The sequence below is a fragment of the Hyperolius riggenbachi genome, chromosome 1 (genome assembly GCF_040937935.1).
Source record: "Hyperolius riggenbachi isolate aHypRig1 chromosome 1, aHypRig1.pri, whole genome shotgun sequence".
In the NCBI taxonomy this organism is placed as follows: Eukaryota; Metazoa; Chordata; class Amphibia; order Anura; family Hyperoliidae; genus Hyperolius; species Hyperolius riggenbachi.
The window spans coordinates 484,775,267-484,797,349 of NC_090646.1; the positions used below are offsets into that span (position 1 = coordinate 484,775,267).

Here is a 22,083-nt window from a genome sequence, read left to right on the forward strand (position 1 = left end):
TCATGGAGAAGCATGTGATTTGTTTGATCAGCTGATATACAGTATTTGCAAAGCTTTGATTTGCTGTGATCACATTCTGCTTTAGCACATGATCGTGACTAGCTAATCAGAGACTTACATATCTCACCTGACCAAACTGATTACACGCTTCTCCATGAGTTCTCCTAGACCTGGCCATCACTAATTGGGAGTATTCGGGTGTTTTGAATTCGCTGTGCTGAATTCAACACCAATAATTAACACCCTTTTTGGGGTCATGTCAGCTTAAAATGTCATGCACTTGTTCGCTGTATTTTTTTAGGTTGAAAGAAGTGATACAATCGCAATAATCAAACAGCCTGGTCCTAGTGACCCAAAAGGCCCAAATAGTTGTATTTTGTATTTTAGAAATGACAATACGAAAAACAATCACTGTAATATCACGTGTCTTTTGGATTTTTATTACACTTTCCAGCCTCTGTACAGAAACAACTAAAGTTGCCCGTTAACAATACAATCCCATGGACAATTGATCAGTTTCCAATTTACATTGTGAATGATCAGAAACAATGGGTCAGGCCCACAATCAGCAGAATTCGTACTAACCAGATCGATAGAATAGGTCCCAAAAATTCCATTCCATTTATCTGATCAAATCTTAGTGGAAGCTCAGCTGTTATTGGGCACGCCTATCATTTCTGATCAATAACCATGATTCTGATTCTGATGACAATCAGAAATGATCGATCAGCCATGGGATTGTATGATTAATGGGCGTCTTTAGACCTGTTTTTCCCAGATAGTGCAAAATTGCTTAGTCATAAACAACACCACAGTGGTGGGAGTCTCTGGTGTCCTGATTGGTCCGTATAGGATTGCTGTAGACGCAGAGATGTAAGTGCCTGTGTCCATGGGCCAGCACTGCATCTCACTGCACATACCCCTCCAAAGACTGACGTCTAGGAAAAGCTCGTTCTATGGGAGACAGTTATCAATATTTCCCCTGCCAGAGAGAAATCACAAAGCTTCCAGCCAGAGCACTGCCCTGCAGCCCACCTGCGCTAAAGCTTTCAACGACATACAAAGCCATCCATCTTGCATAAGAAATAAATTATGTCATAAATGAGGTTTCTGAGGATCAAAACAGATTCAGTGCAGTGACTGTGTGTCTCAGTCAGATTTCGCTGCCAGTTTTTCATCGTCTTCTAAATCCAGTTCGGTGATGACAGAGAAGCACAGAATCTGAGTATAACGAGTGATAGCAGCTGTAAGAGACAAGACAATAAGGCCGGTTATTAAAAAGCAGGTATAGAACAGACAGAACATGCAATGATAACATTAGCAGGGCGCAATCCTCACCTGCTGCACGTCGTAGCCAAAGGGGTTTCTTTTGCTCGGGTACCCGTACAAGAAGGAAATAGACAGGAACTCCTGACAAGGCTATGGCTATTCCAATCAGAGAGTTGATCAAGTCACTGTACAACGGCACGGCCACCAGGAAAACAGTGCAGAGGCAAAATATCACCGGAAATACAAGACTAAGCTGAAAGTTAAAAACATATATTTTTACTATTAAAAACAGTCAAGATGCGTACTCTGTTGCTATGTGTGTGTGTGTGGGGGGGGGGGGGGGAGAGGTGACGGAACAGTGTGTGCGGGATGTCACGGGGAGGGCAGGGGAGTGACGTGCACAAAAGAATTGGGGACGAGTTGATCCTCCGAGTGGACCACTTGTGGGTAGGGGGCCTCTGTACACACGCCTGATTATCAGCGGAGGTGGTCGTTATCGGCTGCCTCAGCCAACTTTATCATGCATGTGCATGAGGCTTTAGAGGCAGAAGATAAACAGGATAGCCAGGGAATCTGAGTTGTTTAAAAGGAAATAAATATGGCAGCCTCCATATCTCTCCCAGTTCAGGTGTCTTTTAACCTCCTGAGCGTTACGCCACTCAGGAGGTTTTACAGTTTATAGTCCCCCTAATTTCAGATCCAATGGATGTAATACCTTTAGCTAGCACTTGGCTAGCTAGTATATATGGCCGCCCCCCCGATTGCCGCCGATACCCCGATCCAGCCAGTTCATACATTACCCAGCCTGGATCCAGCAATCGGCACAGCCTCCTCGCACAGCTCCACTCTTCGCTATGGGGAGGATCATACATGACGTCACCGAGGTCATGACGTCATGCGCAGACCCGATCCTCCCCATAGAGAGACCTGTGCAGCAAGGCTGCACTGATCGCTGGATCCAGGCTGGGTACTGTATTAACTGTCTGAATCGGGGGATCAGCAGCGATCGGGGGGTGCCGGCCACATATACTAGCTAGCCTAGTGCTAGCTAAAGGTTTACAGCCATTGGATCAGAAAAAATTTTCATGGGGGACTTGTGAAGCCAGAGAGCAGTATTCCTGACACAGTGTCGGGCATACCGCTAAGGAGGTTAAGAATTCAATCAGATTCATTAGGGCAGATCTATGACATTTGATACTATTGCCCACTGAAACCAATGAGCATCTATTTTGTATTTTTACAAGGCAGTTTAGGAATGAAGAATGAAATTCCACTACTTGCTGTAGGCAGCAGCCCTGGGTTTTCTTTGCAATAGTTTTTCATAAACATTTGATTTGTTTTTGCTTAATAATTGTTGAATAACAGGCACTATAGTGCACAACAGACAAGACATATGACTTTTCAGATGGCAAATATAGTGCGAGATAGTGAAAATGCAAAGATCAAGGTAAGACATTGGTCAAAGTACCATGCATATTTTTGCCATATAAAATACTGACCTTGAGTGGTCGAGGCCTGTCTGGTTCCTTCCAACGTAAATACAGCTGACCAGCGATAGAGAGACCCACAAACAACCAGTAGCTGAAGCTGTAGTAATTGATAAGCTGGAAGATGTCCTCAACACACAGGTATACGAGAGCCATTGCCCCCTGAAAAAATAGGCCAATATTCATATCGCTAGCAATTCAAGTGTCTTAAAGTGGATCTGAGCTCAGAACTTTCTCTCTGCTCCAAAACATTAGACACAGCATGAAAACAATCAGGGAAAACTATTTCTTTGTTACAATGCACAGAAATCCAAAAAAGCCCTGAAAGTTTACTGGATGAACTTTTAGGGAGCAAAGGAAGGGTTTAAGCATGTATTTTCCTGTATCGGCACCGTGAGTCATGCCTACTTATTACACACTTGTTAAACTGAATTGTAGCTAAATAACCAAACACAGCTCAGTGCAGCTGATTTCTACAGCATTTCTATGTGGAATGAACACATTACAGTCTGTTCTTTACTAGAGCTCGGGTCCAATTTAAGTCTTCTTACTTACTGCTTGAACTATGTATGAAATAAGTCCTAATCAGTTGTATTTACAGAAGTTACAGTACTTTACTTCACAAATTAGACCTTCTGTCTTATTTTGTGTATTAAAGGATACCCGAAGTGACATGTGACATGATGAGATAGACATGTGCATGTACAGGGCCTAGCACACATATAACTATACTGTGTTCCTTTTTTTCTTTTTCTGCCTGAAAGAGTTAAATATCAGGTATGTAAGTGGCTGACTCAGTCCTGACTCAGACAGGAAGTGACTACAGTGTGATCCTCACTGATAAGAAATTCCCCTTTTTATCTCTTTCTTGCTCTCAGAAGCCATTTTCTGCTAGTAAAGTGTTTTATAGTTGGAATTTCTTATCAGTGGGGGTCACACTGTAGTCACTTCCTGTCTGAGTCAGGACTGAGTCAGCCACTTACATACCTGATATTTAACTCTTTCAGGCAGAGAAAGTAAAAAAAAGAACACAGCCTAGTTATTTGTGTGCTAGGCACTGTACATACACATGTCTATCTCATCATGTCACATGTCACTTCAGGTATCCTTTAAACAAACCATATACAGTACATACTACAATAACCCAGAGGACCTCAGCCAAGAACGGCCATAGTCCTTGATTACATTACTATGGATTTGCAAACCAGGTATTACACTTTATTTAATTCCTCTGTTCAACCTCTATGCCACATTTCAGGAGGGTAACAGTGCTAAATAAGGCAAGCAATGTGACAGAGCTTCTTTCCCTTCCACTCCACTCCACTCTGCAAAGCGGCAGTTTTTTGGTTGCCACTAGAGGGTTGCAGTAGATAGTGGGAGTATGAAAGAGCCTCAGTGTTAAGGTGAAGTTAAGGTATTTGCTTGATAACTAGGTGGGATATCCGAGGGGCACAGTAAAAGGTATTGTAGGCCCGCCACACTTGCACTGGCTATACATGTTAAATGCAGTTAGGCAAATCTGTATAGGATATGGTTTTCATTTATGAAGACCATGGGAAATCAGTAGCACTGAGTGTCATGTACTGCCTTTGGTAGTACAGGCTGAACTTTGGTCATGGCTGCTGTTTTCAGTGAGGGGTTGGGATACCATCCTTCTTTCTTACTGGTCAGCCAGGTCACGTGATGTTTACAATAACCCAATAGGAGGATAATGTCTGGACACAGAGCATTATTGCACATCACAGTAATGTTTTCTTTCACAAAACACTTCAGCTTTTTATAAATAGACCACAATTTCTATCTGCAAAGAACTATTGGGAAGATTAGTGACCCGAACTGTAACATCCAGGATTCTGTCACCACTTTATAAATAGGCTTACTTATTAAGTTACAAAAATTCACACTACTTAACAACCCTATATGAAAGATTAATGGCACTGAGAATGTCTTGTACATTTTTCTAATGAATTCTGCAATTCTGGTATTTGTTATCAGGAATCCCTATCTAGTAACTGTGATGTGATTAACCACTCGAGTACCAGCAGTCGCTGGCCCCTTAAAGTGGATCCGAGATAAACGTTTACTCATTGCATAATTGTGTTCCTTTTATATAGTTTATAGGGCATTCATCAAGCCAAATACTTTTTTTGTTTTGTTTTAATACTCTAATTCCCTATATACTAAACAAGCCTCACCCACAGCTCCTTTTGTGCCTTGGCACTGTAGTAAGGGCTTATGGAAGCTCAGTCTGGGCAGGAGGAGGAGGATGTTACTAGCCATTGATTTCAGAGGCAGAGGGGAGGAGGGGAGGGCACTTAATTTACACACAGGCAAGCTGATAGCATCTCCAGCCCTCAGCCTGTGACAATGTGATAAACAGAACATGTCTGCCCTCATTGTATCACAGGAATAAATAATCATAAACTTTTGAAGCAGTTTGCAGCTAGATTTGCTGTGTAAACTATCTAAACTTTAGATAAGATATATAGACAAGTTACTTGTTATAGTTAGTTTTTCAACTCGGATCCGCTTTAAGGACCAGAGACTGCTGGTATAAACAACAGGACTCACCAATGTCACATGGCATGGACCCGTGATTGGCTCTAAGTGATCACAGGGTCAAGAGCCAATAAAATCGTCTCCTGACAGACTCATGGAGCTCTGCTGTCATACTGAAAGGAGGGCGAGTGGGCTGCAGCGGCGGGAGAGCGGTACACTAATTGAAATCTGGGTCCTGGCAGGGATAACAGGTCCCAAACAGGGCGTTTGGGACCTCCGACATCCAAAAACCATACAAAATGAATTAGGTCTGCTAAAAATTGGCCTTAGACTATGACTAAAATATCAGACTATGACTGAAGTGGGGATTAGATTATGAGCTTCTCTGAGAGGCCTTAAAGAGAACTTGTACTGAGTAAAAATATTTAAAATAAACACATGAGGTAACTTCAAATGAACATTACATAGTTACCTTGCCATTTGTTCCTCTCAGAAGCTCACCATTTTCTTCTGGCAATAATCCCTTCCAGTTCTGACAATATTTTGTCAGATCTGAAATATGTCAGTTGCTGTCAGTTATAGCTGAGAGGAAAACTGATGTACTAGGTAATGTCCATGTTTCCCTATGGCTCAAGTGGGCGATGTTACAGTTTAACTGTGTGCTGACCAGAAAGCTGTTGTGGGTAATGGCCATTTTCAAAATGGAGGACGGAAAATTCCCTTGATCACAGTGAACAAACAGGATGCGGGACAGGAGAAAGACACTGAGGAGTAGACTACATGGAAGGTAAGTATGACTTGTGTATGCTTATTTTGACTTTTAATTTTCAGTTCAGGTTTTCTTTAAGCAACACAACCATGTACTGTATGTCAGCACTGTATAAATACATATAATGACTTTGCTTACTTCAGGGAGGAACAACTGGACACGATTTTCCACATAGCTGTGCACTAAATTATGCCACAGTTGCACTTCCTCTTCAATTCTATACGCACCACAATTTTGCCTCTTTCAAAATATTTATTTATTTTACTAATCAGCACTTTCACAATCCATTAAATCAAATCCACAGCTAGAGTCACAGATGATGTTACGCTATGTGCATCTATATGTGGAAACTGATCAGGTGACTAAATGCAGCAGTAGGCACTTACATTAAACAGTAGGGCAGGGATAGGAGTGAATCGTTCTACATGGATCATACTGAGAGCATCAGGCAGGTGTCCTTCTCGAGAGCCAACAAAAAAGAGCCTGAAATATAATATGGGAGGCATTTAGTAACAAGTTATCTGCCTTGTGAACCTGCTACTAAACCACATTTTCCACTGGTTAATAACGTAAAATATAGTTCACTGTTCAATGCATTTATATGGTTCTTTAACCACTTCGCATTCCTGAATTTTTACCCCCTTAGGGACCACTATCGCAAAATTTAGAGAAAAATAAAAACTAAAAAAGATTTATACAGAAGATAATGCTAGTAGAAGGCCTAGTGAAGGGTTAAGAATTAGTTCAAAAATAAATCATATATCTTTTTTAGTTTTATTTTTCATAAGTTTCACGATAGTGGTCCTTTAAGATTCCTGACAATTTTGGCATATCGCTATTGATACAGCAATAACTTTTTATTACTTGAGCCACCAAAGTGATACATACAATGGGATGCGAATGTTTGGGCAACCTTGTTAATCGTCAGGATTTTCCTGTATAAATCGTTGGTTGTTACGACAAAAATATCAGTTAAATATATTATATAGGAGACACACAGTGATATTTGAGAAATGAAATTTAAAAAGTTAAAAGTTTATTGGATTTACAGAAAGTGTGCAATAATTGTTTAAACAAAATTAGGCAGGTGTATAAATTTGGGCACCACAAAAAGAAATAAAACCAATATTTAGTAGATCCTCCTTTTGCAGAAATTACAGCCTCTAAACACTTCCTGTAGGTTCCAATGAGAGTCTGGATTCTGGTTAAAGGTATTTTAGACCATTCCTCTTTACAAAACATCTCTAGTTCATTCAGGTTTGATGGCTTCTGAGCATGGACAGCTCTCTTTAACTCACACCACAGATTTTCAATTATATTCAGGTCTGGAGACTGAGATGGCCATTCCAGAATGTTGTACTTGTTCCTCTGCATCAATGCATTAGTGGATTTTGAGCAGTGTTTAGGGTTGTTGTCTTGTTGAAAGATCCAGCCCCAGCGCAGCTTCAGCTTTGTCACTGATTCCTGGACATTGGTCTCCAGAATCGGCTGATACTGAGTGGAATCCATGTGTCCCTCAACTTTGACAAGATTCTCAGTCCCTGCACTGACCACACAGCCCCACAGCATGATGGAACCACTACCATATTTTACTGTAGGTAGCAGGTGTTTTTCTTGGAATGCTGTGTTCTTTTTCCTCCAAGCATAATGCCCCTTGTTATGCCCAAATACCTCAATTTTAGTTTCATCAGTCCACAGTACATTATTCCAAAATGAAGCTGGCTTGTCCAAATGTGCTTTAGCATACCTCAAGCGGCTCTGTTTGTGCTGTGGGCGGAGAAAAGGCTTCCTCTGCATCACTCTAGCATACAGCATCACCTTGTGTAAAGTGCACCGAATGGTTGAACGATGCAGTGACTCCATCTGCAGCAAGATGATGTTGTAGGTCTTTGGTGCTGGTCTGTGGGTTGACTCTGACTGTTCTCACCATTCGTCACTTCTGTCTATCCGAGATTTTTCTGGGTCTGCCGCTTCGAGCCTTAACTTGAACTGAGCCTGTGGTCTTCCATTTTCTCAATATATTCCTAACTGTGGAAACAGACAGCTGAAATCTCTGAGACAGCTTTCTGTATCCTTCCCCTAAACCATCATGGCAATTTTTTCTTCAGGTCATTTGAGAGTTGTTTTGAGACCCCCATGTTGCTACTCTTCATAGAAACTTAAAAGAGGAGGGAAACTTACAATTGACCTCCTTAAATACTCTTTCTCATAATTGGATTCACCTGTGTATGTAGGTCAGGGGGTCACTGAACTTACCAAGCCAATTTGGTAGTTCTAAAGGTTTTGTAATCAATAAAATGTATGCACCTGTTTATTTTTATTTAAACAATTATTGCACACTTTCTGTAAATCTAATAAACTTCATTAATTATCACTGTGTGTGTCTCGTATATGATATATTTAACTGACATTTTTTATCCTAACAATCAACTATTTATACAGGAAAATCATGGCGATTAACAAGGTTGCTCAAACTTTCGCATCCAACTGTATATTGTTTTTTTCAAGATAATCTAGCCTTTCTTTGGGTAATATTTTTTTCCAAGTATTGTTTAATTGCACAGGACTTTTATAAAGGAAATTTTAGATCTAAACGCAAAAATTACACTTTTTTTTCATCAGCTAAACATCAACTTCCAAAGATTAATTAAGATCAGTCTCCTATTTTTTAATGTAAGAATGTTTGGACAATGTTGCATTAGAAGCTAGGCATTTATATAATAGTGAAAGAAGTCCGAAGGTATTGACATCAAAGGTACAGATGTGTTTGTATACATAAGTAATGATTCATGTCTGCCAATTTGTTTTATAAAAACGCTTTATTTGGAGATAATGAAATACTTCTCCATCAGGGATTTTTTTTAATATTCTTTCAGAGAGTCAAAACTTTTGATTGAGGAATTAGCAACTACTGTAAATCATAAATAGTATGTAAATCTGATTGCTTCCACCAATCAAAAGCGGATGGGTAATATAGACCAGGGGTAAATCCAACACGCCCAAAAAAGAAAAAAAAATGTTTTTGTCTAAAATACGGTAGGTCCCTTTATGTCCGCTAATTTTTATATTTATTTTACTTTTTTTGCCTGGTCTGTGTGCCTTTGTTGCACTGTGTTGAACGGTGCAGTACCAACAACTTTTTTTTTTTTTTAGCTACAGTGACAAGAGTATCTCAAAATGCAAATAACAGAAACTTACCATTTCAGATAAAATAAGGACACTATGACCAAAAGAAAATTTTATGTAAAATTATCAAAGTAAAATTATCAGTACATTAACACTGAGCTGGGTTAAAAAAAAAAAAATTTGCTTGAATTGAGAATTGTGCAATAGTTGATTTTTCTTTTTTTGTTTTCTTTTTTGTGTTTTTGTGTGTTTTTTTTTCTTAACTCAGCAGATATTTGTTATCATTTGCACTGTGGTCCTACTTCTATGAAACTGGTATTGATCGGTTTATATATTCTGCTGAAGTTTATTATCAATAAAAATCATTGTTGAAAAAAAAAAAAAAAAAGAAAGAAAAGTTATCTTTACTTTATCTTTACTTTGGTGGCAGCTGCCGGTCAATTCAGTCATGTGTAACCATAAAACACACAAACTAGAAAAAACAACAGATGCCGGTTGGACTGTATTTTCCCATATTCTTTGTATTACATGAATGTGTCTACATTAGTAGGTGAGAGTGAGACTGTAATTCAGATAAGTTATGTGCAACCAATTTTTAAGACCCCAAACCTTATACAGGATGTAACAGGCTCTAGAGGTCTCAATAGATAGGAGTACGGCTGCAGCAAGCACAGATACACAAAGGGTTTTTCAATTAAAAAAAAATGTAAGTACCAAAAGTAGTACTTATTTTTTACAATATGATTGCTTTCCAAATTTGCCTTGATAAATTTTCGGTTTAGTTGGGCCTGTAGGTTCAGTGGATATCATTAAATAAAACTGCAAATTGAAACATCTTGTACCTATTTCTATTTCTAGTGTAACACAATTCTCCCCCAACATTTTTTTTTCATACTGACTTCAATACCTTTAGTGAAAATTAATTTTCACACGCATGGCCATAAATGTCAACAAATCTACGCATCCATGCAAAAATATGTTCAAAATAATTTCAGCCTAATTTTGAGCAACTTCTAGATTACATGCAAATTTGAAATTATGAACAGGGTTGTAATTACAAAAATTATGCAAAATTTCATAACGAAATTCTCAATCATGATCAACACTATTAAGGAATCATCAATCAATCAATCAATCTATGCTACCTTTAGATATTCTTAGTTGGGCTTCTTCCAGCCCCTTCCAGCTGACACGTCCCTCGCAGCATCTTTGTTCGCAGCTGCTAGCCTGGGGTCCCTGCCGGTGCAGAGGCCAACCTCAAGGTCGTCCTCTTCTGCGTCTGCGCGAGTGCTGCTTTCAATCACTCGCACGTGGGCTCCATCTACTGCCCCTGCACAGAACACTGGTGCCCACGTGCGAGTCACTGACAGCGGCGCTCGCGCAGGTGCAGTAGAGGAGGTCAGCCTCTGCACCGGCAGGGACCCCGGGCCAGCAGCTGCAAGCGAAGATGCTGCGAGGGACATGTCGGCTGCAAGGGGCTGGAGGAAGCCCCAGGTAAGTATATCTAAAGGTAGCATAGATTGAGTTTGATGACCAAACAGTGAATAAAAAAGCTCGCTTTGTGCTGTAGTGCCACAGACAGATGAGTTACTCTTTACCTGGAAGCTGCGAGGATTGAAGCATTCAGACCTCCAAAGCATGAGAGGGCCACAGCGACTGGGATTGTCCAGTTAAATATTCCAAATATCTGATCAGCGAAGGTCTAGGAAAAGAAAAACCCAGTACCACAATCACTAAATGATGAGAAGATGAATGACCTTTATCACTGACAAGTGTTTATAGCTCACCACATTTCTCCTTGCACTTTCATATCATTAAAATAGACTTTTAAATTTTGTTTTACCTCATTTCCCTGCTTCTCTGTACACACTGGCTGCATTGCGCTGCGATTTTAGAATCGCATGCGATTTTTCAATCGCAAAGCCTTCATGAAAATAAAGCAAACCGTAAGGTGCGGTACACAGTGGTGTGATGCAATTTTAAAAAATGTAAGTGCCTGCCGCACTTTTTGACCGCTTGTGTTTGTGAAACGCAGAAAAAAAGTTGTGCATGCGATTTTCATTACATTTTTTAGGTACCGCAAATGGAACCAGGTAAAGATAGCCTCAGCAAAATCGCGAAAGCATTGCAAACGTACAAAAACCGCAAGTAGAATTTTGATTGATAAACGCACTGCGTTTGAAATTGCGCTTGCCAATTTCCAGTGTGTACAGTATGGTAAAGTTGCAGTGGGCTCTTTTACCGTTACTAGCACAGGGGGAGCACTGGCCGTTTACCCATTAGCACCACACGTGTTACCGGGTTTACAGGCGTGTTGCTATGTTGCTAGGGTAACAAGGTGCTGCTAATGGATTAACAGGCAGTGCTCCCCCTGCTCTAGTGATGGTCAAATTGCAACATTACTGTACTTTAGTGCATTAGGCCCATTCTTAGCTAGACCTTTGTAATGTATATTAAAGGATACCCGAAGTGACACGTGACATGATGAGATAGACATGTGTATGTACAGTGCCAAGCACACTAATAACTATGCTGTGTTCCTTTTTTTCTTTCTCTGTCTGAAAGAGTTAAATATCAAGTATGTAAGTGGCTGACTCAGTCCTGACTCAGATAGGAAGTGACTACAGTGTGACCCTCACTGATAAGAAATTTCCCTTTTTATCTCGTTCCTGCTCTCAGAAGCCATTTTGTGCTAGGAAGGTGTTTTATAGTTGGAATTTCTTATCAGTGAGGGTCACACTGTAGTCACTTCCTGTCTGAGTCAGGACTGAGTCAGCCACTTATATGCCTGATATTTAACTATTTCAGACAGAGAAAGAAAAAAAGTAACACAACATAGCTATTAGTGTGCTAGGCACTGTACATACACATGTCTATCTCATCATGTCACATGTCACTTCGGGTATCCATTAACTAGGAGCCAAAGAAATAAAGCTTCTAGCAATACGCTGAAAATTAAATGAAAAAAAATTACCACTGCAACAGCATCGCTTCCCAGAATGGAACGCATGTCCAGCACCGTGTAATAGGCAACGTTGGTCAGTATGTAAATCACTGTCACAATTGGCATAGAGATCCCGATGGCCAAGGGTAAATTTCTGCACAGTACATAAAATATACACAGGAAAAAGGTTAGTTAATTGTATTTCTCTTTGTCTTATTCATTATTAACTCACAAATTTGTTTTCCATGTTCTTTTATCTGTATTTGCTAGAGCAGTGTAGCTTGGCATGGAAGTTATGTGTTGGAACAAAATGAAACCACTCTTACAATAGCCACATACAGTTCCATATTTCTGTCAGATGTAATCACTTAGTATTGAACGCATACCTGAACTGAGAGGGTTGCCTGGCAGCCCTGCTGATCCTGAGGCAGGGAACACACTTGACTGTTTTCGTGCACGTTTTCTGCACAGGAAAACTGAGAACTCATGTTAATCAATGTGCTAGTTCACACTTACTGTGTTGCTCGTACGCAGAAAAAAAACTGACATTCTGCATGATGATTCTGCACATTTTGGCAGTTTTCTCTATCAATTACATCAGTTGCTGTGAAAAAACGCGCGCGTTTTCCTGCATGGAAACACACTTGGTGTGCAGAAAAAGTATGCAGAAAAATGCGCGCGGAAAACTGAAAGTCGAGTGTGTTCCCTGCCTGCCTTCAATACTTCTAGCCATAGATGACCCTGAACAAGCATATGCAGATCAGACGCTTCTGACTGAAGTCTGACTGAGTTAGCTGCATGCTTGTTTCAGGTGTATGATTCCGACACTACTGCAGCCAAAGAGATCAACAGGATTGCCAGGCAACTAGTATTGTTTAAAAGGAAATAAACCTGGAGCCTTTAATGATAATGTATTTGCTTCCAACTTGCCTTTTCAATAAACTTTAGACAATCACAAGCTTGATTGGGAAAAACTTTTTTTTTTTTTTTTTAGTCAGGAGATGGGTAATTCAGCAACTGCATGGTTGTACTGTGAGAATACCTTTTCTAGTATCATTTTTTACTGGTAAGAGTGATTCTGGATCACTAAGAGCTATCTGGGTACTGGTCCATAGTACTGGCCCAGGCCCTATACCAAAGAGCCACATCAATCCATGCCATGTTGGTCGGATGTACAGACTACAAAGGAATGGTAGCCAGACAGAGTTATTTCAGCTCTGTCAGTGTGGTCCGAATTTCTGTCATTGGAAACCCTGTCTCCATCAATGGTTATTGTGGAGGCCCAGTCACTGGTGCACGCGGGGGGGGGGGGGGGGGGGCTTACCGATGCCCTGAATCCCCCACCCCTGCTGCTCTCCCCGCTCGCATGTGGAGAGAAAGCAAGATCACGGCACCAGCCACCGAAGTGTAATGCGGGGAGGGAGGCCGACATCACTCCTCCCTCCCTCTCCATCAGTGCCCCCTCCCGAGTCCCCTTGCAGAGAACGCGCAGCGGGTGTTTAGTTTACCTGAGTCTCTGTGCTCCGGCCAGCTTCATTCTATTTCCTGTTTCCCATGACGCGTAACAGGAAGTAGAATGAAGAAGCAGGCCGGAGTGCAGAGACTCAGGTAAACTAAACGCCCACTGCGCGTTCTCGGGAGGGGGCACTGATGGAGAGGGAGGGAGGAGTGGTGCCGCGATCTTGCTTTCTCCCCACTGGCACTCTTCATTCCACCCCCACAGTGTGACACCCTCCTTCCTCCTCTCCCCCAGAGTGGCACCCTTCACCCCACCCAATGTGGCACCCACCCACTCCTACCCACCCAGGACCCCTCATTTCCCCCCAGAGTGGCACCCTTCTCCCACCCAAAGTGACACCCTACCACCCACCCATGTTGGCACCCTCCTCCCCCCCCCAGAGTGGCACCCTACCACCCACCCATGTTGGCACCCTTCTCTCCCCCCAGAGTGGCACCCTCCTCCTACCCAAAGTGGCACCCTACCACCCACCCATGTTGGCACCCTCCTCTGTCCTCTTCCCCCACAATGACACCCTCATACCCACCCAGAGTGGCACCCTCCTCTCCCGCCAGAGTGGCACCCACTCCTACCCAGCCAGAGTGGCATCCTCCTCCTTCCTCTCCCCACAGAGTGGCACCCTTCACCTGACCCAATGTGGCACCCACTCCTACCCACCCAGGTTGGCACCCTCCTTTCCCCCCAGAGTGGCACCCTTCTCCCACCCAAAGTGGCACCGTACCAACCACCCATGTTTGCACCCTCCTCTCCCCCCAGAGTGGCACCCTCCTCCCACCCAAAGTGGCACCGTACCAACCACCCATGTTTGCACCCTCCTCTCCCCCATGAGTGGCACCTTCCTCCCACCCAAAGTGGCACCCTACCACCCACCCATGTTGGCACTCTCCTCTGTCCTCTCCCCCCACAATGACACCCTCATACCCACCCAGAGTGGCACCCTCCTCTCCCCCTAGAGTGGCGCCCTTCTTTTGTGGGCAAATGCATGCGCGGTAGTGTGCGGCTTGCCGAAATGAATCCCACCCCTTGAAAATCCTGGGTTTGCCCCTGCCAGTCTCTCTTATGGGGCAAAGCACAGTTCTAGCCTCTCTCTATGGTCATAGGATTGGCCAAAATCTCTGTTAGTGGTCAGTGAGCACTACAAAGCAAGGGGCAAAGTACAGGGGGTGCTGCTAAACTGTGGCATAGTGTGGAGAGCACAAGAAAGCTGGTCCACACAATGAGACACACTGAAAATCTGTGACACACTACCTGGGACAGACTAGGATTTACAGTACGAGAGACAGTGGGATAAGCTGTGGCTCATAACATATGAGGCTGGGATACAAGCAGGAACATGTAATATATATGTCTAAAGTTATTTGGTAAGACTTGTAATAGGTGTGTCTTTGCAGACCTTATTGTAAATATAAGTAAAGATACATTTTGGGATTTCTAATCTCTTGAAGGGCAGTCCAAGATCAATTTTCTTTCTTGAGAGGATTCTGTCATTTACTTTATGTCCACATCTTTTCTTCCACTCACCTCTCTGGGTTTTTTATTTCTTCTGTGACAAAATTCAATGTGTCCCACCCCGAATATGAGAAAAGTGCTGAATACAGTGCAAGGGCGATATTTCCAACATCATATGAAGAACCCGCAAAGGAATCTTCAAAGTTCTCTGTCTGACCTGACAATTCAGAGAAAGGAAAAGTTTATACATCACATAAACAAAGGACAAAAACAAGAAACTATACAGTATCTTCACTAAGAGACTGAAATGTACTAGAACTTGAAATACAAATTACTGAACCAGACAAAGCAGATGTGTGAATAATACAACCTCAGTATACAAAAGCTCTACAAAGCCATTCAAGCTTGTAATAAAAGAATCATTATGTTTGAACATACAGTGCCCAGTGAAATTAATCATCCCTTCTGTGTTTGTCCTGTTTTGCTGCATTAATAGCTGGGATTAAGAATGATTTTTAGGGCAATAGCACAATTGCATCATCACTATTAGACCAAAACCTCAATGCACAACTGTCCTGTCTCCATCAACAGATGGATTGTGTTGCCATACAACAATTTTCAGGGCAATCTACTAATTCTCAAGTGAACTGTTCCCTAGGCATTGATTAGGCCATCCCAAGACATTTAAATATTTCCCTTTAACCTACTCTAGTGCACCTTTCTCATTATGTTTTGGGTCCATGTCCTGCTGGATATTGATCCTTTGTCCCAGTCTTAAATCTCAGGTAGACTAAATTGATCTTTATTTAGTGCCATCCAACTTTGCTTCAATCCTGACCAATCTTCTTGTCTTGGTTGATAGAAAACATCCTCACAGCATGATGCATACTGCCACCACCGAGCTATGATTAAGGAGGACTGACAGTCCGAAACATGTCAGCTTTGTATGCTTGCTGTGGTTGTTCATGGATACGTCCACGTCCATAAATAAAGGATCTACGTTTTACTGACAAGTGCGGACCTTTCCTCTTCTTCCACCACAGTGCTTCACTGTAGGCTTGGTGTTCTCAGGGTTTGCACCAGACATGGCTCATTTTGGCCCTATCTCATTCCAAATGTGTATCCCAATATTCTTTTCCTGTAAGTCATTTAATATTTATTTGTGCTTGTGTATAGTGGATACACGGAAGACAGACATACTGCTATCACATGCTGATGCCGAGTACTGGCCCCGTTCTTTTTGAAACATACTCCTCATAAAGACCTGCTCTTTCAGTGTTATCCTTGGTATTTTTGCAACACCCCAGATAGTTGCACTTCTTAACCATTCTGTGAACTTTGGAAGGTGGCCTTGTCTTATCAGGACTGAAGTGATACCACATTTTATCCATTTTGTTATAACTGATTTAATGTGCTACATTGGATATTAAAAATTGGAGGTTATTTTATAAATCAACCTTGATTTATAATTTGCAGAGATGAACCCTATCCAAGTAATTATGTGATTTGTGGTTGGGCCATATCTTATTTAGGGATTTCTTAGCAAAGGGGATTGAGACATACAAAACTTACAACTTTTCAGTTTTTATTTAATATATGGTGTTTTATTTTCATTCCCTTTAGCAATTTGGAGTATATTGTTACCATATAGTCACCATATAATACGATGGAAGCTGCCATTAGTTTCCTTTTAAACAGTGCTAGTTCTGTGGCTTTCCTACAGACCTTTCTGGCTTCAGTAATGTCTGAATGATATACTAGAAACAAGCATGTGGGTGAATTGGTCAAAATGTGGTCAGAGCACGTGGGCTGTGGCTTAATGTATTCAAGGCAGAGGATCACAGGACAGCCACACAATCCAAATAAAATCTGGGATCTGAAAAAACAAGGGTTGGAGCTATGCTATAACTGTAATTTTAAAAACAAATCACCCAAGACCGAAGCTCATGTGTTCCCTATGTAGATAGTGTCATGGCCACAATTTGAGTCTGAGACTCAAGTAAGAGTTCTGTCAACTATGCCAGCAACCATGCCATGCAATAAAAAGAAAACCTTATCCACAGCTCTCACTTGACTGTGGTGACTGGCACATAGTAATGAATGATCGGATGAACAGATTGCTCAACTACTAAAATTGTTTGGTTTAGCAACATTATTACTTAAACTGCAGTATAGTAAAGCAACCTCAAGATAACACTGTTTGTAAAGTGGGGTGATGATCTCTAGGGTAATGTAATTTTCGGTATTTATTCTGAGTTCTTCTCTGTTGTAAGTAAGCTGCATTACCTGATGGTTGTGTGTGATTTATGGCTGCACGTTTTCTTCAGTAAAGAGTTCTAACTTGTTATACCGGGTTCCTATCTGCGTGTACCTACCACTCTGTTCCATCAAAAATACAAAACAATGGCTAATGTTATTAAAATAGGAAACACAGCTATTATATGTAGTTAGCATACTCTACTCAGCGCAGGTCAGCTTTTTAAAACCCTGGTATTTATCATAAAGGCATTCCTTACAAGTGCAACAAGTAGCTTTAAGTTCATGTAGTCAGATTTACCCCACCTTGGCAGATTTTCACAATTCCAGCTATTATAACCGCAATCAAAGCCAGGACCTTGGCATAAGTGAACACATCCTGAACTCGTGTCCCCCATTTCACATAGGCACAGTTCACAAACGTGAGAAGTCCTGAGAATGAGAAAGATAAGTTAAAAATATAAGTAAAATAACAAAGGAAATGGACAAACTGTGTGACAATTAGGCATCTTCTAGTAAAGTTGTTCCCGTTCTATGGAGAAAAAAAACTAAACTTTTAGAGAGTGGCAGCCCTAGGCCCGCCTAACTTCGGAAGGCGTCAAGTCCTGGGGCGGGGTTTTACAGGGGATTGCGCACGTCGATATGCACGCATCCCCGCTTAAGTGACGGAGCTCTGCTCCGTCATCAGTCTACCAGCGGCGATTGCCACTATCAGTGGCGGCGGTGATCACCACTATCAGACTGTTTGCCGTCTATTTACATTGTACAGCGATGCGATCTACTGCAGCGCTGTACTGGGCACAGCTGTGTCACTCAGCTGTCCCCTGGAGAGGCTCTGATCGCGATCCCCTCTCATAGGCTGATGCCTATGAGAGAGGATCACCGTAATTGGCTGGCGGAGGGAGGGAGGGTGGAAATAAAATACATTTTAAAAAGCGATATTTATTAATAAAAAACCCACAAATAAAAAAATAAATGAACATATCTTTTTGTTGGGCAGAAAAAAGGAGGGGGGGTGGATTCACTTGTTTGCTGCGTTGTATGGCTCTGCAGCGAGCTATGGAAGCTGCAGAGCACAAAATTGTAAGAAAATAGCCTGGTCACTAGGAGGGTGAAAGCCTGTGGTCCTGAAGAAGTTATTAAATACAAATATATTTCTCAATGTTCGTTGTTATCGGGAGATCTGCTGTGAGACATAGTGCAGTAAAGTGATCCTTTGTTTTTATCATCTTAGGCCAAAACAGACTTGTGCTAGGTACACACACAGTGCAACTTCCTGTCAGATCAATGGGTCTCGCCGATTACTTCCATTTTGTCTGATCTGCTCCAAATCGATAGTGAAATAAATCCCATTATTGATCGGGAACAGTTTAAACTAGTACACAAGATGCAACTTCCCCTTAGATTACCTGTCGATCTGACAGGAAATTGCACCATGTGTACCTCACATAAGGGCTACCAGGCACACACACAGCAATTTCTAGCTGTTTCTTAGGTTTTACAAGGAATTTGGTGCTAGTTATATCCAGGGCCGGATTACCGACCAGGCAAATGAAGCATTAGCTTGGGGCCCCAGTAAGAGTCTAAGGGCCCCATCAGCCAACCGAGGAGCAAGCATCTTACATTCTATCAGCCGCACCCTGGCTGGAGCCTCTCCATGCCGCAACTCCTCTTCGCACTCTGCTGACAATGCATCAGCATGTGATCCAGCCCAGACGAACGAGCGAGCAAGCAGCGGCCGTTGCTATGGTGATGGGGCCGCGTGCCAGCTCTGCTCACTCCAGCCCAGCCTGTGCAGTCAGCGTGCATCACGTCAGTGTGCGCAACGTGGCTGGCGCTGCTGACATCATCAGTCTACGCCTGATTGCACAGGCTGGCTGGAGAGAGCGGGGCTCACATGTGGCCCCATCACCATAGCAACGGCCGCTGCTTGCTCGCTCGCTCGTTCGCCAGGGCTGGATGACGTGCTGCTACAGAGTCAGCAGAGTTCAGAGAGGAGATGCAGCACGGAGGGGCTCCAGCCAGGGAGCGGCTGATATTAGGTAAGATGCTTGCTCCTTGGTTGGCTGCATTGGGTGGTGGGGGGCCCAATCTGTAAGTCCGCTTAGGGCCCCATTCAGTATTATCCTGGCTCTGGTTATATCATACCAGCAGCATCTGAAACTTCAAATTGTATTGCAAATGCTATAGTACAAATGTGTGTCAAACTTAATTTCGTAAGTGGCCAAAATCTAAAACATAGTCTAAATTGTGGCCCAAACTGTTTATTAAGATATAACATTAACTGAACAGTTTCAAACTAAGTGGCATTACTACAGCAGACGTGGGGGGCAAGCTCCTCCCCCGTGATGCAGAGTAGTGTATTAGAGCATTTTAATAGTTACCTGCTGCAGTGCTGCTTTGGGTCTCTTCTGATCTTCCTGACAGCCACACGCTTTATGCTGCATGGCTCTGGCTCCTGAGCCATGTCACGTGATTGGGAGAAGGAGATATGGAAGCACAGAGCACGCCAGGAAGAACAGAAGAGACATAACGCATCATTGGATCCAAGGAGGGGGCCCCATGCTAATTTCATTGGTGGGTGTCCAGTGAGTTATTGCTGTACTCAAAGTGACAATGTTTCAATCAGAAACACTGTCACCGGTATGTTCCTCTGGATGGGAAGGCAGTGCGCTGTCGTTCTTTTTCTGCTTACCCTGATGAACATTGGAAGCTCTTGAGGGCCACATATAATGACAAGGATGGCCACATGCAGCCTGCGGGCCTTGAGTTTGACACCTGTGGTGTAAAGCTTCAAGTGGTGTAAAGCTTCAAGTTGCGGCTGGTATGACATAGGGGATTACACTGGTTACCATTCTTAATGAATGCTTGATTCACTATTCTTATGTGTGGTTTATCCCTTGTGCATTGGTTGCCAACTTTTGCTGGAAGCTTTATTTTCTATTCTAACGTGTGGTTTATCCCACATGCAAACAGCGTGATGACAACACTCTGCAACACTCATTATCTGATGCATCTTCCTGTGTCTGTTGACTCCATTGTTACTGCAAGGCAGGAACTGATGTCACCCACCCTGCCCTATTAAATATGTAAGTCTATGGAAGTTGAGCACCAGAGCCTCAAAGTAAGCAGTTAATTATCTCTTCAATCAAGGTGAGGAAAGGGTGGGATCAGCATGGAGGATGCTGATCTACAACCAAGAGAACATTCTGCAGGGAATATGACAGAGCACTTCAATCAAGATGCTGTAAAGCCTGGTACATACATCCAATTTTGATCATTATTGGACAATTTGACCACTTCCATTTAATATGAGAGCTTTACTTATACAATCTGTACATGGCATTTAAAGTCTGTTGACCCTCATACTACATAGGGGTGGTAAAATTGGTTAGTGATTGGCCGATCAAAATTGGATGTGTGTATGCACCTTCACACCTACAATATTGAATGGTACACACCTTCAATATTGATTGTCCAATCTCTGACCAATTTTAACACCTCCACGTAGTATGGGGTCAACAGATGTGGAGTTCTATGAGCAGATTGTGTAGGTAAGCCCTCATACTACATGGCGGTAGTAAAACTGGTCAGTGATTGACCAATCACAATTGAAAGTGTGTACCAGCCTGGCACACACCTTTAATTATTATTGACCAATCACTGAACAAAAGATTTGTGCATCAGCCCCATTGTGTGAGTTCTCCTAGAATGCTCGCGGGGTGGGTGTGGCTTGGGAATTCTGCATAATAAACAGCCTAGGATAAGCCTCAGCGGGAGGGTGAGGCTACATATCAATATACGGCAATATTTAGCTATAGGAAGTGTTACTGATGCTGAAACCAGGATATGTAATGTAAAAGCAGGTATCCTGAATCATTTACTGCATTCTACTATGTATCGTTACAGTTCCTATTTAAAGGGAAGGTCTGAGCAAATAAAATAAAAAAAAGATCTACATATTTCCAGCCCCTGACAGCTGATGTGTTCCTCACCACAGCTCCACTCCCAGCCAGTGTCCCGGTGTCCCCTCCTTTGCAGACCTGATGAGGTCGGCATCTTCTACGGCTGCGAGAGCGTCGCTTGCGATCGCGCTCACATGGTCTGGAGTGTACGGCGCAGAAGATGCTGGTTGGCGTCTGCAATGTAGGAAACCCCTGGACACCGGCTGGGAGCGGAGCTGTAAAGTGGAACTTATCGGCTGCCAGGGGCTGGAGGAAGCCCCAAGTAGGTAGATCTCTTTAGTTTAAATTAGCTTGCATCTTTCCTTTAAGGCATACATGTTAAACTCCGGCCCGGCCGTCAGAGCCATCAGATTTGGCCCTCAGGTGGTTTCTCCACTTTGCATTATGTTTGGCCCACTCTAGACCACCAGGGATGCTATATAGGAGGAAAAGCCCAGGATTCCCAGGGAAGCCATATGGGGAGGGGGGAAGCACTAGATACCAGGGAACTGTACTGGAAAGGGAGGGGGCCACTAGACATCAGGGAACCGTATAGGGGAAGAAGGGAGCTATTAGACACCAGGGAACTGTATAAGGGAGATAGGAAACCACTAGACATTGAGGTTGGCCGCAACTTGGTCCCAGAGATCATTTTCGGGCCACATTGTATTTGACTTTGACACTCCTGCTTTAAGAGGAGGAATTACTGCTAAAATTCCTTGCCTTAGTGCTGCTGCAATTGCATAAGCACTAGAAGAGTAGTAGAGGGCAGACACAAGTACAAACTATCAGAGGCCATAAACACTTGTCCTTGCAGAAAA

At 42.6% G+C, this 22,083-nt stretch overlaps 1 protein-coding gene across 2 annotated transcripts in view; it reads right to left on the minus strand.

The window, feature by feature from the left end:
• Positions 1-414: 414 nt before the first annotated feature.
• The window catches only part of SLC7A7 (solute carrier family 7 member 7), a 63,508-nt gene continuing 41,839 nt past the window's right edge, over positions 415-22,083 (minus strand). For both annotated transcript variants that reach the window (XM_068241962.1, XM_068241954.1), the window contains exons 3-10: positions 17,625-17,750; positions 15,135-15,279; positions 12,125-12,248; positions 10,749-10,852; positions 6,411-6,507; positions 2,769-2,918; positions 1,339-1,522; positions 415-1,244 (exon numbers count right to left, since the gene is read on the minus strand). In XM_068241962.1, coding sequence (XP_068098063.1) covers positions 1,150-1,244; positions 1,339-1,522; positions 2,769-2,918; positions 6,411-6,507; positions 10,749-10,852; positions 12,125-12,248; positions 15,135-15,279; positions 17,625-17,750 — 1,025 coding nt within the window. In that variant the 3' untranslated portion in view covers positions 415-1,149. The remainder of the gene's footprint in view (positions 1,245-1,338; positions 1,523-2,768; positions 2,919-6,410; positions 6,508-10,748; positions 10,853-12,124; positions 12,249-15,134; positions 15,280-17,624; positions 17,751-22,083) is intronic.